Consider the following 15,240-nt stretch of genomic DNA (forward strand, 5'->3'; position numbering starts at 1 on the left):
GGCCGAGGCACCCGTGGGGTGGCTCAGGCGGGCGACGGCCAGCCGGTCCCCCCGGGGAGGGGTGGACTCACTAGATGACCTCCGAGGTCCCTTCCGGCTCTACGATTCTGTCGTTCTGTAAGGGTCTCCTACTTGAGCAGGGTGTGGACTAGATGACCTCCAAGGTCCCTTCCTACTCTTATCATTCTATGATTCTGTAAGGGTCTCCTGCTTGAGCAGGGGGTTGGACTAGATGACCTCTGAAGTCCCTGCCAGCTCAGTTATTCCATGACTCTGTAAGGCTCTCCTCCTCCAGCAGGGGATTGAACTAGATGACCTCCGAGGTCCCATCCAGCTCAGCCCTTCTATGATTCTGTAAGTGTCTCCTCTAGCAGGGCGTTGGACTAGATGACCCCCGAGGTCCCATCCAGCTCAGTCATCCTATGACTCTGTAAGGCTCTCCTCCTCCAGCAGGGGGTTGGACTAGATGACCCCCGAGGACCCTTCAAGCTCAGCCCTTCTATGATTCTGTAAGTGTCTCCTCCAGCAGGGGGTTGGACTAGATGACCTCCGAGGTCCCATCCAGCTCAGCCCTTCTATGATTCTGTAAGTGTCTCCTCCAGCAGGGGGCTGGACTAGATGACCTCCGAGGTCCCTTCCAGCTCAGTCATTCTATGATTCTGTAAGTGTCTCCTCCAGCAGGGGGTTGGACTAGATGACCTCCGAGGTCCCATCCAGCTCAGCTCTTCTATGATTCTGTAAGTGTCTCTTCCAGCAGGGGGTTGGACTAGATGACCTCCGAGGTCCCTTCCAACTCTGTCATTCTATGATTCTGTAAAGCTCTCCTGCTCAAGGAGGGGGCTGGACTAGATGACCTCCGAGGTCCCTTCCAACTGTCATTCTATAATCGTAGACGGCTCTCCTGCTCAAGCAGGGGCTTAAGAGAAGGGGGGGTCCTTCCGACTGACTCCCCTCCCCCTTTTTTTCCCGGCTGCAGGCCGCAAGTTCATCATTGCCAACGCCCGGGTGGAGAACTGCGCCATCATCTACTGCAACGATGGGTTTTGTGATCTCTGCGGCTACACCCGGGCCGAGGTCATGCAGAAGCCCTGCACCTGCGACTTCCTCTACGGCCCTCGAACTCAGAGCAGCGCCAGCACTCAGATCGCCCAGGCCCTGCTGGGCTCCGAGGAGCGAAAGGTGGAGATTTCCTTCTACCGGAAGGACGGTGAGTCGACGCCGGGCGGGGGTGTGTAGACCCACCTGAGGGGGTTGGACTAGATGATCTCTGAGGTGGCTTCCGGCTCTTTGATTCTGGAAGGGTCTCCTGCTTGAGAAGGAAGGGGGACTAGATGACCTCAGAGGTCCCTTCCAGCTGTGTGATTCTATAAGGGTCTTCTGCTTGAGAAGGGGGTTGGACTAGATGACCTCTGAGGTCCCTTCCAAGTCTGTCATTGTGTAAGGTTGGATTGGATGACCTCTGAGGTCCCTTCCAGCTGTGTGATTCTGTAAGGGTCTTCTGCTTGAGAAGGGGTTGGACTAGATGACCTCCAAGGTCCCTTCCAGCTGTGTGATTCTGTAAGGGTCTCCTGCTTGAGAAGGGGTTGGACTAGATGACATCCGAGGTCCTTCCAGCTGTGTGATTCTGTAAAGGTCTTCTGCTTGAGAAGGGGTTGGACTAGATGACCTCTGAGGTCCCTTCCAGCTGTGTGATTCTGTAAAGGTCTTCTGCTTGAGAAGGGGTTGGACTAGATGACCTCTGAGGTCCCTTCCAGCTGTGTGATTCTGTAAGGGTCTCCTGCTTGAGCAGGGGGTTGGACTAGATGACCTCTGAGGTCCCTTCCAGCTGTGTGATTCTGTAAGGGTTTTCTGCTTGAGAAGGGGTTGGACTAGATGACCTCCGAGGTCCCTTCCAGCTGTGTGATTCTGTAAGGGTCTCCTGCTTGAGAAGGGGTTGGACTAGATGAGCTCTGAGGTCCCTTCCAGCTCTGTGATTCTGTAAGGGTCTCCTGCTTGAGCTAGGGGTTGGACTAGATGACCTCCGATGTGCCTTCCAGCTGTATGATTCTGTAAGGGTCTCCTGCTGGAGCAGGGGGTTGAACTGGATGACCTCCGAGGTCCCTTCGAACTCTGTTAGAGGTAGTTCATTTTGTGACCGTCCAAAGGTACAACGGTCCTGGAAAAAAAGTGACTTTGGACTGACGACTCATGAAACTCAGAGGTTCAGCCACCGACTCACCTTTACGACGGTCGCCGTGTTCGGGGGGTCACGTGACCCCCCAACCCCCTTTGACCACCTTCCCGCCCGCAAAATCCAGGGGGAAGCCGGGTTCACTTAACGACTGGGGGGACTAAATTTAACAACGGCGGTGATTCCCTTCCTGACGGTGTACCGTAACAGTCATAAAATGGGTCCCGTTGTGGTCGCAAATTGATGGCGCTCTCTGTACCCCTTCGTCGAGGGGTGTGTGACACAAATTGCCAAACGCCTTCCTTAAACAAGGCAGCGTTGAGGGGTGGGGGGGTGGTCTAGATGACCTCGGGTGAGGATGTGGGTCCGCCCCGCAAAGCCCTATGGAACAGGCAGCAGGGCCTCGATACAGGAAGTCCTCCGTTTACGACCAGAACCGAGCCCCACATTTCCGGTCGCTAACTGAGACATGCGTCGCCAAGTGAGACGTTTTGTCCCCTGTGTTTCGACTGGTCTCGCCGCCGTGGTGACGTGAAACCCTTGCAGCTGATCATTTCACAGCGGCCGTCCTCGACTTACGACACCAACAGAGCCCAGAGTTTCAGTCGCCAAGCGAGACACTTTCCTCCCCCCTCGTACGACCTTTCTTGTCCCCGTTGCTGCCGTTGTTAAGCGAGTCAGCTGGTTGTGAAGCGAATCCGGCTTCCTCCCCCACGGTCAGACGGTCGCAAAAGCGGGGGATCGCGGGAGCCCCCCCTCCCTCCCCGGGACACGGCGACCGTCGTAAATACGAGTCGGTTGCCGAGCCTCTGAATTTTGGTCCTTAAGTACGAAAAAGTGTAATCGGTGACGTCCGAACTGGGAATGGTCACTAAACGAGGCGTCGTTAAGTCGAGGACTTGCCTATATAGGGGAAGATTGTGGGGAAAAGCGTCATTTTTTACAACGTTTCGGGTTGTTTTTTTCGCTTTTCTGCCACATTTGCCAAACAGCTGAACTTTCTCCAAGGCAGCTGAGCGTCGCTCTTTTTTTTAACCCCGTCTGTCAATCATTTCTCAATTCCCCCCCCCCCCCAAAATGTGTCCAACGGGATTTTTTTTCAAGGTTGGACCTTCCACAGTTTTCCCGACAAATGTTTCTTCTCCGGATCCTTTGGCAGATTTGCCATATTTCTTTTTTTTTAAAGGTTTCTACACAATCTGAAAGTTGCAACATTTGTGCAGAAAAGCAACCACGTTTTTTGGGGGGGGGGGCAACCGCTCCAGAATTAGTCCTTTTCTTTCTTTCTTTCTTTCTTTTTGGAGACAATCCCAAATTATTTCACACTCGTCCTTGACATTTATCCGCTGGGATTGCAGAAGCCGGTTTGTTGTGCTCTTTGTTTGAAAGAGGAGAGGAGAGAAAAGAAGAGAAGGGGGAGAAAGGGGGAGAGAGAGAGAAACAGAAAGAGAGAAAGAGAATGAGAGAGAAAGACAGAGGGAGAGAGAAAGGGAGAGAGGACAGAGAAAAAGAAAGAGAGAAAGAGAAAGAGAGAGAAAAGAAAGAGAGAGAGAAAGAGAGAGAGAGAAAGAGGGAGAGAGAAGGACAGAGAAAAAGAAAGAGAGACAAAGAGAAAGAAAAAATTAAAAGAAAGAGAGAGAAAGAGGGAGAGAGAAGAGGGAGAAAAAGGGAAGAGAGAGAGAAAGAGGGAGAGAAGGACAGAGAAAAAAGAAAGACAGAGAGAAACAGAAAGAAAAGGAAGGGAGAGAAAGTGAGAGAAAGGAAGACGGAAGAGAAAGAAAGAGGGAGAGGGAAAAAGAAGGAGAGAGAAGGACACAGAGAAAAAAAGACAGAAAGAGAAAGAGAGAGAAAAGAAAGAAAGAGAGAGAGAATGAGAGAGAGAAAGAGGGAGAAAGGGAAGAGGGATAGAGAAATAGGGAGCGAGAAGGACAGAGAAAAAGAAAGACAGGCAAAGAGAAAGAAAGAAAGAGAGAGAGAGAGACAAAGAGAGAGAGAAAGAAAAAGAAAGGAGAGAGAGAAAGGGAGAGAGAAGAGGGAGAAAAAGGGAAGAGAGAGAAAAAGGGAGAGAGAAGGACAGAGAAAAAGAGAGACAGAAAGAAAGAAAGAAAGAAAAAGAAAGGAGAGAGAGAAAGAGGGAGAGAGAAGAGGGAGAAAAAGGGAAGAGAGAGAGAGAAAGGGAGAGAGAAGGACAGAAAAAAGAAAGACAGAGAGAAAGAGAAAGAAAAGCAAGGGAGAGAGAGAAAGGAAGACGGAAGAGAAAGAAAGAGGGAGAGGCAGAAAGAAGGAGAGAGAAGGACACAGAGAAAAAGAGAGAGAAAGAGAAAGAGAGAAAAAAAGAAAGAGAGAATGAGAGAGAAAGAGGGAGAAAGGGAAGAGGGAGAGAGAAATAGGGAGCGAGAAGGACAGAGAAAAAGAAAGACAGACAAAGAGAAAGAAAGAGAAAGAGACAAAGAGAGAGAGAGAAGGAGAGAGAAAAAGGGAAGAGAGAGAAAGAGGGAGAGAGGACAGAAAAAAGAGAGAGAGAGAAAGAGAAAGAAAAGGAAGGAAGGGGAGAGAGAGAAAGAGAGAGGAAGAGGAAGACAGGGAAGAGAAAGAAAGAGGGAGAGAGAAAAAGAGAGAGATAGAAAAAAGAAAGAAAGAAAAGAAAGAAAGGAGGGGGACAAAGAGAGAAAGAGAAAAAGAGAGAGAGGAAAAAGGAAGGAAGGAAGGAAGGAAGGAAGGAAGGAAGGAAGGAAGGAAGGAAGGAGCAGGAGATCCCATAGAGCCCAACATTTATTTGGGGGGGGAGGCTGTTTCTGCGCTACGGCGCCAACGGGGACGCCGGCCTGGAGTTGCGTGCAGACTTTTCCGCAGCCCAAGGAAAATACTTCAAATTCCTCGGCCCCTGCCGAGGGGGCGGGTGACACTTAGCCAGCACGGCAGCTGATGTGCACATGGGGGAACAACGCACAGCTCCAGGGTGGCGGAGGAGGGGAGCCTGGAGTGGCCACACACAGCGTTGTGCAGTGTGTGTTTGTGGTTGTCCCCGTGTTTGCGATTAACCTTAGCCCTTTGCAAGGGAGATCCGTCTGTCCCGTCCGCTGGGAGAGAGGAACGTTCCCTGCCCGGACTCGCTTCAGTCTCCCAAGAGGGATTCCCTTCCGGCCTCGGAATAAGAGCCAGGAGGGACCTCGGAGGTCCTCTAGTCCAACCCCCTGCTCGCGCAATCAGAATAAGAGCTGGAAGGGACCTCGAAGGTCATCTAGTTCAGCCCCCTACTCAAGCAATCAATCAGAAGAGACCTGGAAGGGACCTCGGAGGTCTTCCAGTCCAGCCCCTTGCTCGAGCAGCAGATCCTTACAGAGTCATAGAATAACAGACTTGGAAGGGACCTCGGAGGTCATCTAGTCCGACCCCCTGCTCGAGCAGGAGACCCTTACAGAATTACAGAATAACAGGGTTGGAAGGGACCTCGGAGGTCATCTAGTCCAGCCCCCTACTCAAGCAATCAATCAAAAGAGACCTGGAAGGGACCTCGGAGGTCTTCCAGTCCAGCCCCCAGCTCGAGCAGGAGATCCTTTCAGAGTCATAGAATAACAGACTTGGAAGGGACCTCGGAGGTCATCTAGTCCAGCCCCCTGCTCAAGCAATCATAACAGAGCTGGAAGGGACCTCGGAGGTCTTCTAGTCCAGCCCCCTGCTCGAGCAGGAGACCCTTACAGAGTCGTAGAATCATAACAGAGCTGGCAGGGATCCTCCCATCGTGTTCTTCCCGTCGTGTTCCTCCAAACGGGCGTCTTGCGTGTCGGTTTTCCTTCGCGGGAAGAAAGCATCTTCCGGGTGTCATTTTCGGGAATATACGGTCGTCCCTACCGGCCTTTTTTCCCTCTTTCGTTTTCTCGATGGATGTAACTTCACGGAGGGGGAGAATCGGGAGAAACGCACACGGCCCGTTGAATGCCATGGTTTATTTGTTGGGTCGCGCAAAGAAGCTCCAATTAAAAATGCCACCGGGAATTCTTGTCTCCTCCCGGCTGTCGAGCAGGCTTCGGGGCTGGCTGTTGATTTATTTATCTCCGGCCTTTATCATCTTCGATATCAAATTGCATACCACCTGCCTACCTGCAACGGGCGGGAACGTAGAAAGAAGGAATATGCACCTTGGGAAAAAAAGCAGGATATGCAGATGGTTACTATATTCAAATTACGATAAGTATCGTATACATGTTAGGATTTTTCTGTGTGGTGGCCGACCAGATGTTCAGAGCAGAGTTGGCATTTTGGATCCAGATAGGCCAGATGTTTTCTCTGCAATTCCGTTGACGGGGTTGTTTCTGGAGGTCAGCTGTTCCCAATAAAGCTGCCTTTTGCAATTGACTAATGGGGATGTTATTAATGCTCTGTTCAGATGTTCCAGCCAGATGTTCAGACGGATCTGGCAGGTTTGTCTATCTAACGATGTCCGATTTGTCTACCTGTCGAGGCAAATGTGGTTGTTTTGAGGGTGTTAGAAAGGATCGTGGCCGGATTTCAGCCGGTTGCAGTTGACCGATGGTGAATTTGTCAATGCCGACGGTGTTTAAGTGGCGCTCCAGATATTTTGGGGGGGTTGCACCCAAGGTGCCCGTTACTTTTGGGACTAAGTTTAATCCTTTAATCTTCCTCACCTTCTGCCCTCCCCCCCCCAGTATGCCCCCTGCCCTAGTGTGCAATTGTCCGCTGGCTGGCTGTACTTGGGGGGTCTTGGCTGTCTCCAGTGTTCCAACTCCAGGGTCTTTTTCCCAGAGATGGCCTTAGGCTGTTTCTAACCCTGCTTCCGTGTCCCACCTGGCATTGGGTAGGATGTCAGCCCCTCTTCACCACCAGCCCTTTCCCAGCTGACAGTGACAGGAATGGATTGGAAAGGAATAGAATAAGAATATAGAATAGAAATAGAAAAAGAATATAGAATAGAATAGAATCGAATTTAGAATAGAATTAAGAATAGAATTAAATAGAATTTAGAATAGGATAGGATAGAATAGAATAAGTGTAGAATAGAATAGAATAGAATAGAATAGAATAGAATAGAATAGAAACAGAACAGAACAGAACAGAACAGAATAGAATAGAATAGAATAGAATAGAATAGAATAGAAACAGAACAGAATAGAATAGGAATTTAGAATATAATTAAGAATAGAATAGAATAGAAATAGAGAAATAGAGAATTAGAGAATAGTGAATAGAAATATAGAATAGAAATAGAGAATAGAGAACAGAAATAGAGAATAGAATAGAAAGAGAATAGAATAGAATAGAAATAGAGAATAGAATAGAATAGAAATAGAGAATTATACAATAGAGAATAGAGAAATAGAAATAGAGAATAGAATAGAAATAGAGAATAGAAAATAGAATAGAAATAGAGAATAGAATAGAAATAGAGAATAGAATAGAAATAGAGAATTATACAATAGAGAATAGAAATAGAAAATAGAAATATAGAATAGAATAGAAATAGAGAATAGAAATAGAGAATAGAGAATAGAATAGAAATAGAGTATAGAAATAGAGAATAGAATAGAATAGAATAGAAATATAGAATTATACAATACCGAATAGAGAATAGAATAGAAATATAGAATAGAGAATAAAATAGAATAGAAGAGAAATAGAGAATAGAAATATAGAATAGAGAATAGAAATAGAGAATAGATAATAGAATAAAATAGAATAGAAATAGAGAATAGAAATAGAGAATAGAATAGAATAGAATAGAATAGAAATATAGAATTATACAATACAGAATAGAGAATAGAATAGAAATATAGAATAGAGAATAAAATAGAATAGAATAGAATAGAAATAGAGAATAGAAATATAGAATAGAGAATAGAAATATAGAATAGAATAGAAATATAGAATAGAATAGAATAGAATAGAATAGAAATATAGAATTATACAATAGAGAATAGAAATAGAGACTAGAAATAGAGAATAGAATAGAATAGAAATAGAGAATTATACAATAGAGAATAGAGAATAGAATAGAGAATAGAAATAGAGAATAGAATAGAAATAGAGACTAGAAATAGAGACTAGAAATAGAGAATAGGATAGAATAGAATAGAATAGAATAGAATAGAATAAAATAGAATAGAATAGAATAGAATAGAGCTGGAAGGGACCTCGGAGGTCTTCTAGTTCAACCCCCTGCTCAGGAAGGAACAGACAAATTGTTTTCCATCTGCTTTTTCCTGCCTCACTCCTTTGGGCCTCTCGGTCCACACGAAGGGGAGGAGATGCAGGGATGGGGGGGGGGAAGAGCTGATAAGACCACCCCAGATCTCTGGCAGCGTGCCCAGAAAGCGTCTTGCCCAGCCCTTGACCCCGTTGCCCGAGAGACGGAGCCGCTTATAGCTGAATCGGAACGCAGGACCTCAAAGGGGAAGGGTCCCTCTCCCTTGTCCCAACCTTCCTCCCCCCCCCCATTAACCAGTTCCTGTTTGCCTTCCATTGCTAAGGATTGAAAGGGGATGATGCTGGAGAAGGGTTGGGCTGCTTTTCCTAAATATGTTGGTTGCAATACTCAGCACGGCCATTAGGGGGTGGGGAAAGAGCCCCGGCGCGCCGCCCTCTGGTGGCTGCCTGGATTCTGGCAGTCTGCTTGTCAGTCAAAATTCAGATCTCAGCTCACTGAAGGTGTTTAAGAAGAGAGTGGACAGCCATTTTTTTCCGGAATGGTGTAGGCCGGGTCTCCTGCTTGAGCAGGGGGTTGGACTAGATGACCTCCGAGGTCCCTTCCAACTCTGTGATTCTGTAAGGGTCTCCTGCTTGAGCCGGGGGTTGGACTAGATGACCTCCGAGGTCCCTTCCAACTCTGTGATTCTGTAAGGGTCTCCTGCTCGAGCCGGGGGTTGGACTAGATGACCTCCAGGGTCCCTTCCAACTCTGTGATTCTGTAAGGGTCTCCTGCTCGAGCCGGGGGTTGGACTAGATGACCTCCGAGGTCCCTTCCAACTCTGTGATTCTGTAAGGGTCTCCTGCTCGAGCTGGGGGTTGGGCTAGATGACCTCCGTGGTCCCTTCCAACTCTGTGATTCTGTGTCTCCTGCTTCAGCCGGGGGTTGGACTAGATGACCTCCAAGGTCCCTTCCAACTCTATGATTCTGTAAGGGTCTCCTGTTCGAGCTGGGGATTACACTAGATGACCTCCGAGGTCCCTTTCAACTCTGTGATCCTGTAAGGGTCTTCTGCTCGAGCCGGGGGTTGGACTAGATGACCTCCGAGGTCCCTTCCAACTCTGTGATTCTGTAAGGGTCTCCTGCTTGAGCAGGGGGTTGGACTAGATGACCTCCGAGGTCCCTTCTAACTCTCTTATTCTGTAAGTGTCTCCTGCTTGAGCAGGGGGTTGGACTAGATGACCTCCGAGGTCCCTTCCAACTCTCTTATTCTGTAAATGTCTCCTGCTCGAGCCGGGGGTTAGACTAGATGACCTCCGAGGTCCCTTCCAACTCTGTGATGCTGTAAGGCTCTCCTGCTCGAGCAGGGGGTCGGGCTAGACGACCTCCCAAGTCTGTCCTTCTCTAAGGCTCTCCCGCTTGAGCGGGGGCCGGGGGGGGAGGGAGGGTTGGACTAGATGACCTCCGAGGTCCCTTCCCCGCCCTGTGATTCTAGGAAGGTGGAGCAGGGGAGATTCTGGGAGGTGAACTTCAGATTCCTTTTCTAAGTTGTTCTCCAGGGGGCTCCGGCTGTTGCCTGCTGTCCTCCTCCGTGTATGTGTGTGTGTTTGTGTGTCTTTGTGCGTGTGCTTCTTCTGTCCCGAGGGATTGGAATTTTATCCTGGACCTTGCCGGGACCCCAGGAAGAAGATAAGCAGTCAGACCCACGAGGCGGGCAGCTCTGTTTATCTCGCCTTCGAGAGGGCTGCCTTCCTCCCCCTCCTTAACACAGACCAGCAACAGCAGCAGAGGGCGATTGTCTCGCTCGGCTCTCCCATCCGTCGCGGTTGGGTTTGTTTACCGGCTGCTCTCGCCTGGCCGGCCCTGGAGACAGGCTGGTCTCTTTCACCCAGCTGCTTTGTGCGGTTGGCAAGGAGCGGCGCGGCCTCTCGCCTCCCCACCCGCCTTGCCGGCCTCTGAGACCGAGCCCTTTGTCCGCCTGTCCGTCCTCGTCGGCGCCCGTCCTCCTTATCCCTGGGAGCACCTGCTCCTCTCCATCACCGCGGCGGGGATCTTCTCCCCCATTCCCCCCCACCCATTTTCTCTGCCCTGGGTTCCTGTGGCCGGATCCCCCTGTCTTGTGCCCACCGCATCCCGGGGTCAGTTGACGAGTCTTCCCTTAGGGTAGGGAGAGAAACCGGCCAATGACCTTTGAGTCTTCTTGTCTTTTTTTCTTCGTCAATAGTTTATTAATTTCTTGATCGTCCCAGATGCTTAATATTGTATCAGCAACGTATTGTCCGGCTTCCGATCTTTAGCTTGCTAAATGCATGTTAAGCTCCTTTTTCTCGACCTCGTTTTTCCTAGCCGTCGGTAAAAGGTGTCCCGTGTTCTAAAGCAGGGGTCCCCAACTTGTGGGCCGCGGCGCGGCAGCGGGCTACGGCCTACTGGCCACCGGGTCGCGGGACGGGCTGGCCAGTGTGCGCGGGTGTGCGCGCACTCCCCCTCGCCACGCCTCGAGGTGCGAAAACGGGCCGCTGCTCCCACGCCTCGGGGTGTGAAAATGGCTGCGAAAACGGGCCGCCACCATGCCTCAAGATATGAAAACAGGCCACCACTGCCAGCCCTCGGGGTGTGAAAACGGGCCGCCACCACCACGCCTCAAGGTGTGAAAACGGGCTGCCACCACCACGCTTGGGGGGTGGAAAAATGGGCCACCGCCACACCTCAGGCGTGAAAACGGGCCGCCACCACCACGTCTCAATGTGTGAAAACAGGCTGCCACCGCCACGCGTCGGGGTGTGAAAACGGGCTGCCACCACGTGTCGGGGTGTAAAAATGGACTGCCACTGCCACGCCTCAGGGTGTGAAAACGGGCCACCACTGCCACGCCTGGGAGTGGGAAAATGGACTGCCGCCACACCTCAGCCACGAAAACGGGCCACCACCGCCACGCCTCAAGGTGTGAAAACAGGCCGCCGCTGCCACGCTTCAAGGTGTGAAAACAGGCCGCCACTGCCATGCCTCGGGGTGTGAAAACGGGCCGCCAGTGCCACGCCTCAGGGTGTGAAAACGGGCCACTACCGCCACGCCTAGGGGTGGAAAAATGGGCCGCCGCCACCACACCTCAGCCACGAAAACGGGCCATCACCGCCACACCTCAAGGTGTGAAAACAGGCTGCCACCGCCACGCCTCAAGGTGTGAAAACAGGCCGCCACCGCCACACCTCAGAGTATGAAAACGGACCGCCACCGCCATGCCTAAGGATGGGAAAACGGGCCGCCACCGCCATGCCTCAGCCGCGAAAACAGGCCGTCGTGCCTCAGGGTGTGAAAACGGGCCATTGCTGCCACCTCAGGGCATGAAAATGGGACACCGCCACGCTGCAAGGCACAAAAGTGGACATGGCATGTAAACGGGCCATTGCCGCACTGCGGGGCACAAAAACAGGTAGCCACCGTGCTGCATGGTGCCAAAACAGCCGCCGCCGTGCCGCGGGATGCAGAAACAAGACGCTGCGCCACGCAAGAACGGGGCAGGGCTAGTGAGTATCACGCAGGCACTAGCCCCGCCTCATTTGCGATGCATGCGTGCTCGCAGCCTCGTGCGCACATGCATACACCTGCATGTAAAATGCTTCTCCCTCCGGTCCTTCAACGGACAGACCATTCTATAGTATTCTGAATCTTCTTTCTCTTTCATTCTCAGCGTCAGTCTGTCCATTTCTGCACAGTCTAAAATTTTCTTAATTATCTCTTCCTCCGCTGGTGACTCTTCGTCCTTCCAATGTTGAGCACATACGATTCTCGCTGCAGTTAATACACATAACGTGAAGTATACACATTCCTTCTCATCATTTCCTACAACTATATGTCACAAAAATAATCCCGGTGTAAAAATCTATGTGTTTTTTTAGTCGTTTGCTCTAACCGTAGACGTATTCTCGGCCAAAATCGTTTGGCTTTAAGACGCGTCCCCCAAAGACGATAAGATGTGCCTGGTTTTTGTCTCCCATTTCCAACAATTGCTAGACATATTTTTAAACATTTTCGCTAACCTCACATGCGTTAAGTGCCATCTGTAAAAACATTTTATGTAGGTTATCTTTGCAAGCCACCGCCTTTGTTATTCTAGAATTTCTTTCCCAAAAGCTTTGCGGGTTTTCTAACTCTTTTAAGTTTTTTTGCTCGTATTACCCCTGTTTCTTTCACTTGCTCCACTTCCATCTTTAAACTTCACCTATACAGTGAAGGGGGCGGGCCTTGCCCTTCCCTTCTGGAAAACTCGACTGAGGCCTAGAAAGACCCCCCCCCTTTTACAGGCTGCCTCCTTTTTGTCCCCCCTCCCTGCCCCCCCGCGCATATCTGGGTCAGTCGAGAGGTTAATCCATAGTTTTGTTTCGATCGGCAAGCATCAAAACATAACGAAGGATGTTATGAAAAGTGGGGCGTGGCCGAATCTGCCCTCGGGGCGGCCTTGCCTGGTTCCCATCGGCGGCACCCCAAAATTGCACCCCGGAGTTGGGGTGGAATGGGGAGAGAATCTGGCTCGGAGGCTGCCCCGGAATCGCCTGTCTTCCCCGGGAACTGATGCTGCCAAAGGGCCATGGCGTCCGATCCCGGCAGCCGAGGGGCGCCCTTTGGAGCNGGGGGGGGAGACTTTGAGGGGAGGAGATGTACCAAGCAGGGCGGTGAAGGTGGCAGCTCTGAGCATGCGCAGAGTTCCCTTCTGTGGCACCCAGGGAAGCTGGCCAGTTCAAAAGAGCTGATTCTGGGAATAGGGGGGGGGAAGGCAGGGGGGGTGCAGAGATAGGGGGGTCCCCATCGCCTTCTCTGGACACGAATGCGAGGTTGTGCCCACTGGCGGCGGGGCGCGCCCCGGCAGGTTGAAAACCCTGGTCCCCCTTTCCCCTCCTGAGAACAAAACCGGCACTCGGTCCGCCCAGTTTCTCCTCCGCCAGACTCGGAGGGACTCTGGCCCCGAAGTGGGGTGGGATGGATGACCTCAAAGGCGCCCCTTCCGGAAACTCCCAAGGGAAGAAAGGCATTTATCGGTTAGGCCGTCTTGGTTTCGTTTCGCGACCGTTCAAAGTCACGCACAGGGGGGTTGACGGCCGTGTTTCAGAGTTACGACCGACGCGGGATTCCCGCGATCAACATTCGGACGCTCGTATTTATGACGGTCACGGTGTCCGGGGGACGGAGGATTCACGCAATCCCCTGTTGCGTGACCGTCTGACAAACAATGGGGAAGCCAGCTTCACTTAACGACCGGGTTACAAAGTTATGACCCGGCAGTGATTCACTTAACAACGAGGGCGCGGAAGGTCATCAAACGGGACCAAACTGACAGGCGTCTCCCTTAGTGTCGGCTGGCCCAGTTCCCCCCCTCCCTTCTCAGCCTGGAGAACTACGAGACAAGTGCTCCCTCTGCTGGCCAGAGGCGGCATTGCGCCAGGAGAAGAATTGTGACTTTCCCCCTCCCCGTCTGTGGGGGGTGTGTGATGGGAGTTGTAGTCCCGGGCTTTCCATTCGCTCACTGGAGAGTGGGAGGCGAAGCACGCAGCTCTCTCTTTTGCTTGCTTGGAGGGGGTGGGAGGGATCGGGAAGGGGGTCTCTGAGCATGTACAGAGTGCTTACTAACTATCCTACCCTGGGACGGGCAGAGCAGTCATCGTGGCCGGCGGGCGCTTCTCTTGGAAAGCAATGAAGGCTTGTAGCAAACCACGATAGCCATGCGGTCCCTGCTTTTGGGGCAGGGGCTGTGCGGCCCAGTGGTTAGAGCACAAGATGGAAGGCGAACAGGAGTTCCTCTTTATGACGGTCGCAGCGTCCCACGGGGGGGTGACGTGATTCCCCTTTAGTGACCTTCGGATGAGCAGAGTCAATGGGAAAGCTGGGTTCGCTTAACGACGGTGTGACTAACTGAACAACTGGGACCTCGGAGGTCATCTAGTCCAACCCCCCGTTCGAGCAGGAGACCCTCAGAGAATCATAGAATGGCAGAGTTATAGAAGGGACTAGAAGGGAGGTCATCTAGTCCAACCCCCTTCCCAAGCAGGAGACCCTTACAGAATCACAGAACGATAGAGAAAGGGACCTCAGAGATAATCTAGTCCAACCCCCTGCTTAGGCAGGAGACCCTTAGCGAATCATAGAATGACAAAGGGACCTCGGAGGTCATCTGGTCCAACCCTCTGCTGGAGCAGAAGACCGTCACAGAATGACAAAGTTGGAAGGGACCTCAGAGGTCATCTAGTCCAACCCCCTGCTCAAGCAGGAGACCCTCAGAGAATCATAGAATGACAGAGTTATAGAAGGGACCTCAGAGGTCATCTAGTCCAACCCCCCAGCTTGAGCAGGAGACCCTTAGAGAATCATAGAATGACAGAGTTGGAAGGGACCTCGGAGGTCATCTAGTCCAACCCCCTGCCCCAGCAGGAGGCAGAGAATCATACAATGACAGAGTTGGAAGGGACCTCGGAGGTCATCTAGTCCAACCCCTTCCCAAGCAGGAGACCCTTACAGAATCACAGAATGATAGAGCTGAATGGGACCTCAGAGGCCATCTAATTCAACCCCGTGCCACAGCAGGAGACCCTTAGCAAATCATAGAATGACAGAGTTGAAAGGGAGCCCGGAGGTCATCTAGTCCAACCCCCTGCTCGAGTAGGAGATCCTTAGAGAATCACAGCATGCCAGTTGGAAGGGACCCTGGAGGTCTTCTAGCCCAACCCCCTGCTTGAGCAGGAGACCTTTACAGAATGATAGAATGTTGGGAGGGACCTCAGAGGTCATCTAGTCCAACCCCTTCCCAAGCAGGAGACCCTTACAGAATCACAGAATGATAGAGCTGAAAGGGACCTCGGAGGTCATCTAGTCCAACCCCCTGTTCGAGCAGGAGACCCTTAGCGAATCATAGAATGACAGAGTTGAAAGGGAGCCCGGA

At 51.3% G+C, this 15,240-nt stretch overlaps 1 protein-coding gene across 1 annotated transcript in view; it reads left to right on the forward strand.

Annotated features, from left to right (window-relative positions):
• The first annotated feature begins 984 nt into the window (after positions 1-984).
• KCNH2 (potassium voltage-gated channel subfamily H member 2) overlaps positions 985-15,240 on the forward strand; it is a 41,933-nt gene continuing 27,677 nt past the window's right edge. Inside the window, exon 1 of the mRNA XM_015828391.1 lies at positions 985-1,207. Coding sequence (XP_015683877.1) covers positions 1,078-1,207 — 130 coding nt within the window. The 5' untranslated portion in view covers positions 985-1,077. The remainder of the gene's footprint in view (positions 1,208-15,240) is intronic.

The sequence above is a fragment of the Protobothrops mucrosquamatus genome, unplaced genomic scaffold (genome assembly GCF_001527695.2).
Source record: "Protobothrops mucrosquamatus isolate PMUCROS unplaced genomic scaffold, P.Mucros_1.0 scaffold4453, whole genome shotgun sequence".
Lineage (NCBI taxonomy): Eukaryota > Metazoa > Chordata > Lepidosauria > Squamata > Viperidae > Protobothrops > Protobothrops mucrosquamatus.